This window comes from Tachyglossus aculeatus, chromosome 11, assembly GCF_015852505.1.
Source record: "Tachyglossus aculeatus isolate mTacAcu1 chromosome 11, mTacAcu1.pri, whole genome shotgun sequence".
NCBI classification, from domain to species: domain Eukaryota; kingdom Metazoa; phylum Chordata; class Mammalia; order Monotremata; family Tachyglossidae; genus Tachyglossus; species Tachyglossus aculeatus.
Window position 1 is genome coordinate 40,816,015 of NC_052076.1, and position 6,000 is coordinate 40,822,014.

At 49.2% G+C, this 6,000-nt stretch overlaps 1 protein-coding gene across 1 annotated transcript in view; it reads right to left on the minus strand.

Moving 5' to 3' along the window:
• The window catches only part of KCNG4 (potassium voltage-gated channel modifier subfamily G member 4), a 29,406-nt gene extending 24,258 nt beyond the window's left edge, over positions 1 to 5,148 (minus strand). Inside the window, exons 1-2 of the mRNA XM_038754441.1 lie at positions 4,994 to 5,148; positions 2,335 to 3,142 (exon numbers count right to left, since the gene is read on the minus strand). Of these exons, the coding sequence (XP_038610369.1) occupies positions 2,335 to 3,142; positions 4,994 to 5,064 (879 nt within the window). The 5' untranslated portion in view covers positions 5,065 to 5,148. The remainder of the gene's footprint in view (positions 1 to 2,334; positions 3,143 to 4,993) is intronic.
• Between the last annotated feature and the right edge of the window lie 852 nt (positions 5,149 to 6,000).

Below are 6,000 nucleotides of genomic sequence, written 5' to 3' on the forward strand. Positions count from 1 at the left end.
AAATGATTGCTTTTAAATTTCCACCTCAGTGCAATACTTAGCTTTACTGAAAGCCATAAAATACCATGGCATATCTTCAATGCCACTGCAGGTCTGTGACTCTCTGAATTACTGTAGGGACAATAAAATTGACATGGTACAACTCCTGGGGGAGCAAACTTGCAAATGATTTCATTAGTTCTCTGTGCCACAATTCAGTCACTGGAAACAAACATAAGCTAGTCTAGTTTCAGTGAATGGTAGGGAAAAAGTGCTACCTCTTAACCGTTAGGTTGTCAGAAGCTTTCTTTAAAAAAAAAAAAAGCCCAAAAAACTGTTGGTTCAAAACAGTTCATCTTTTACATTCATGAAATGTGGCTTTTCTTAATATAGATTTACTGGTTAATCTGACAGACACTTTTTAGGATTACTGGGTGATTTGCTTAACAAAGTCGGTCTGTTGAGCAGATTTACTGTGAGCCTGTTGTTGGGTAGGGATTGTCTCTGTTGCCGAATTGTACTTTCTAAGCGCTTAGTGCAGTGCTCTGAACACAGTAAGCGCTCAGTAAATACGAATGAATGAATGTACTGAAAATTTGACTCATACACTTCTTCGAATTACTGGGTGATTTGTTTAACAAAGGTAGTTTGTTTTGTAGATTGCACATGCCCATGGTAGACTACCTGTATGAAAACCTTTAGCGAGGACAGATTTTGTTGTTTGTTGTTTTTTATCCTAGCCAGCCAAGATTTACAGAAATGCGGAATCTCTCCAAATCAACAGTGGCATTATTCCCACTGGTTCCATACATCGAAGAGATCACGAGGGCTTGAGAAATAGTGCAATAAGTAGGTTATCGATTTATATATGTACTTTGCCGTCGAGGCTAAATTGAAACGACTCGGGAGCCTGGAGGGACCCCATGTAAGGCGATGGTGGGCTACCCTGACAAACGTCTGCAGCCGTCTCGGAGATGCAACTTTGAGAAGCAGAGTGGCTCAGTGGAAATCAATCAATCAATCGTATTTATTGAGCGCTTACTGTGTGCAGAGCACTGTACTAAGCGCTTGGGAAGTACAAGTTGGCAACATATTGGCAACAAGTTGGAAAGAGCCCGGGCTTGGGAGTCAGAGGTCGTGGGTTCCATGGCTCAGTGGAAAAGGGCCCGGGCTTTGGAGTCAGTGGTCATGGGTTCAAATCCTGACTCTGCCAACTGCCAGCTGTGTGATTTTGGGCAAGTCACTTAACTTCTGTGTGCCTGTCACCTCATCTGTAAAACGGGGATTGACTGTGAGCCCCCCGTGGGACAACCTGATCACCTTGTATCCCCCCAGTGCTTAGAACAGTGCTTTGCACATAGTAAATGCTTAATAAATGCCATCATTATTATTACTGTTCTAATCCCAGCTCTGCTAATTGTCAGCTGTGTGACTTTGAGTGAGTCACTTAACTTCTCTGTGCCTCAGTTACCTCATCTGTAAAGTGGGGATGAATACTGTGAGCCCGCCATGGGACAACCTGATTACCTTGTAACCTCCCCAGCTCTTAGAACAGTGCTTTGCACATAGTAAGCGCTTAACAAATGCTATTATTACTAATCCCGACTCTGCCACTTGTCAGGTGTGTGACGGTCAGGTCACTTAACTTCTCTGTCTGTGCCTCAGTGACCTCATCTGTAAACTGGGGATTTAAGACTGTGAGTCCCACGTGGGACAACCTGATCACCTTGTAACCTCCCCAGTGCTTAGAACAGTGCTCGGCACCTAGTAAGCGCTTAACATATGCCATCATTATTGTTATTAATCCCGACTCCGCCACTTGTCAGCTGTGTGACGGGCAAGTCACTTAACTTCTCTGTCTATGCCTCAGTGCCCTCATCTGTAAAATGGGGATTAAGACTGTGCACCCCAGGCGGGACAATCTGATCACCTTGTAACCTCCCCAGCGCTTAGAACAGTGCTCGGCACCTAGTAAGCGCTTAACATATGCCATCATTATTGTTATTAATCCCAACTCCGCCACTTGTCAGCTGTGTGACAGGCAAGTCACTTAACTTCTCTGTCTGTGCCTCATCTGTAAAATGGGGATTAAGACTGTGTGCCCCACGTGGGACAACCTGATCACCTTGTATCCCCCTGGCGCTTAGCAGTGCTTCGCACATAGTAAGCTCTTAACCAATACCATTATTATTATCTTCAGAATCCGGTCCTTTGCATCTCCCGCATTTTTTCCGATGCACGTTCCCGGCCTAGAGATTTATGCTTTTCCAGTGACCATCCGGAGGCGGGGAGGGGGGGAAGGTAAGTACGTCCCAAAGTTGGGCCGCCTCTGAGGAGTGAATAAAGGAGACTTACCCTGTCTTCTTCAGCTCTCAAGTCCGGCATGGTGCTGACACAAAGGCTGACGGCGGTGGTGGCCACGAACAGGATGGAGAGGCAAGCAAACACTTTCCCCGGCAGCCCAGACTGGGGATTGTCCACCATGTCCCGGAGGCGATTCATACAGAGGCCCCACCTGGTCTGGTCCCCGGGCCCACCCGCGCAGCTGTCCCTCTGCCTCTGCAGCTCCTCTTCCCTCGCGGCCTCGGCCCGCTCCTCGACTTTCTGCAGGAGTTTTCGGAAGCAGCACCTCTCCAGGCTGGCCTCCTCGATCCCCCAGTAGCTCAGCTCCTCCTTGAAGGACAGGGCGCACATCTCTCGGAAGAGGACCAGCTTCCCGGCCGCCAGGAAGGTGACGATCATCCTGAAGGCCCCGGGACTCCGGTCGAAGAAGAACTCGCGGCGGTCCTCGTCGTAGTCGTCGCAGAGCTGGATGATCTCCTCGTAGGACTGGCAGAACTTCAGCTTGCTGAGCCGGGTCAGGGGGAAGTCATCCAGAGTGGTCCAGGGCAGCAGGTAGCGGATGCCTCCCACGTTCACCAGAATGCCCTCCCGCAGGTCGGCCGCCCTGCCCTCGTCTACGGGATAAAGTTTCCTGGCCCTCTGGTAGTAGAGCCCTTTGAGGGTCGGCTCCTCCCCGAAGCCCCGGAAAAAGTGGTTCAGGGAACGGGCCGAGTCGCAGCTGTGAACACCCTCATCTCCCTGCTCGCGGCCTATGGGTTGCCCAGGCATCGCTGGGGGCTGCCCTCCGGGGCATCCGAGGGAGCCTTTACATCGGGGCCAGCTGGGCATCCCCGCAGAAGAAGGAGGAAGAAGGGAGACAAAGTTAAAAAGTCCGGGAACCGTTGGAACCGTCCCTCCCGGCCCCCAAAACCAATCAATCAATCGTATTTATTGAGTGCTTAGTGTGTGCAGAGCACTGTACTAAGCGCTTGGGAAGTACAAGTTGGCAACATAGAGAGACAGTCCCTACCCAACAGTGGGCTCACAGTCTAAAAACCAGAGCACCGGCCTTCCCTGACTGAGCCCCTTCCTTCCTCTCCTTCCCCCCCCCCCCCCACCATCTTACCTCCTTCCCTTCCCCACAGCACCTGTATATATGTATATATGTTTGTACATATTTGTTACTCTATTTATTTATTTATTTTACTTGTACATATCTATTCTATTTATTTTATTTTGTTAGTATGTTTGGTTTTGTTCTCTGTCTCCCCCTTTTAGACTGTGAGCCCACTGTTGGGTAGGGACTGTCTCTATATGTTGCCAACTTGGACTTCCCAAGCGCTTAGTACAGTGCTCTGCACACAGTAAGCGCTCAATAAATACGACTGATGATGATGATGACTTTGGAGAGGGCAGCAGGAGGCAGGCTCTTGCCCTACAGCCCCTAGCGTGGTGGGCTTCATTGCCTTTCATTTACAAATCCCGAACCGCCCCCCTTCCCTCCCTCGAGGACTCTGTCTGATTCCCTCCTGAATTGTCTTTCAATCAATCAATCGTATTTATTGAGCGCTTACTGTGTGCATAGCACTGTACTAAGCGCTTAGGAAGTACAAGTTGGCAACATATAAAGACAGTCCCTACCCAACAGTCGGCTCACAGTCTAAAAGGGGGAGACAGAGAACAAAGCCAAACATACTAACAAAATAAAATAAATAGAATAGATATGTACAAGTAAAATAAATAAGAGTAATAAATATGTACAAACATATATACATATATGCAGGTGCTGTGGGGAAGGGAAGGAGGTAAGATGAGGGGGATGGAGAGGGGGACGAGGGGGAGAGGAAGGAAGGGGCTCAGTCTTTCCCAGCGCTTAGGACAGTGCTCTGCACTCCATAAGCTCTACAGTGCTTTGCAGTCGGGGAGCGCTGAATACATTGCTGGCCAATCAGCCATCAGTCATCGATTCCCCCACAGTGAAACTCAGTCCGCAACTATTGCAAAGTGTCACCGTGGGAACTGAAATCGGGACCTCAGCTTTTTTCGCAGGGTGGCTTCGCCCTTGTCAGAACTGTACATTGGTCAGAACTTCCCCAGTCGGATGGGGATTTGCCTGATGCTCCTATTGTGAAAACTTCTCTTGCAGTGGTGCTTAAATGATGCCTAATTGCCTCTGTGTTGTGTTATTATTATCCAACACAGCCATAATTAATATGCTATCCATAGGGTTTCTACTCTTCCCTGTTTCCATGCCAGCTGCATATTCCTACTAGACAGACATGCCTTTACACCTTAACAACCCCAATCCACCTGAAATTGCGTGCATGTTAATGAACGGCAAGTAAGTGGTTAAAGCAGGTTGCTCCGGAGCAGCTGGAGTTTGAGTTTACTCGGAGAGGCTTAATCACCTCTTATTTACTTGGCCCGCCTTCATTTCACATTTTCTTGCTCTGTCCTGCATTTTTTAAGTAGCCCATCCATGTTTTAGGGCAGATTACTGACTGGAGACGAGCAGGTTTTATTCAGCAAATTTAATTCTGAAATGCAGGGCCCCCACAGGCACCTGGCAGAGAAAGCGGCCTCACTTTTTCCACCCACACAGGTAGATGCCCCCTTTTTTAAACCCCGTCCCTCCCCCATCACAAACCAAAGCCGTGGAGGGAGCCAAACTTTCCCCTGAAGTTTCACTTACCATCCTGATGTGGAGACTTCCCGCAGGTGTCCTGCAGTTCTGCAAAGGCAGAGCACAAACGGCAAACACATTCACATTTCCTCCAAAAGAGTACATTAGGTATATGCTGCAGGGGAGCAGGGGAAGGAAAATCAGCTTTCTCTGAGCAGTGTTCAAGCCCAATCTCTGAGTCTTCCCTTCCCACTAATAGGGAGGAGAAGTCCATTTATCTCAACCCAGTAGACCCATGGCACGGGGCTGGATGGGGGGTGTCCGTCATCAGAGGTTCCCGGGTGGACACCTCTTCTGGAAAAGGTTAGACTCCTGGAGCTTGATGATGAAAACGACCGACTGAGTGGGCTGTCAACACCTGCCTGTCTTCCATCCCTCTGCCTCGAATCCCTGAGAAACAGTCGGTCTGGTCCTGAAGGAGGTGAGTGGGGAGGGAGGGCTGGGAAGGCGATGCCGTGGGGAAGAAAGGAAAGGGTTGAGACAGAATCCCTCTAGCATCCATGCAGCCATCCTGCAGGGAGCAGCCAGGCAGCGGCAGCAGCAACTTGCCAGCAGCCTGGAAGAAAAAACAACAACAACAAGAAAGCTGCCTGGCCTCCCCCTTGCCCAAACCATAATAATTTGGGAGCCAGAGGCAAAGATTGTTAAAACAAATGTATCCTGGCATTCACAGCAGTTCCTGCTACTTCAATGAATGGTAACTTAATAGCGGTGTCGCTGTTTCCTTGTGAGAAGCCGGTTCTGCGGAATTAACTTTTTCTTAAACAGATGTGACCCCTTGGCCCGACAAACATCCCAAGCACACCTGGCTGTATCTTGGGGCAGAGACTGGATAGGAGGAGGGCGCTTGGCTCAGGAAGGAAGGGGAGTCCCGGGAGATGTGGTCACCTCCTAAACCTTCAGGGTTGCTGGATGCTGAGGGAAGGGAAACCAATCAATCAATCAATCAATCGTATTTATTGAGCGCTTACTATGTGCAGAGCACTGTACTAAGCGCTTGGGAAGTACAAATTGGC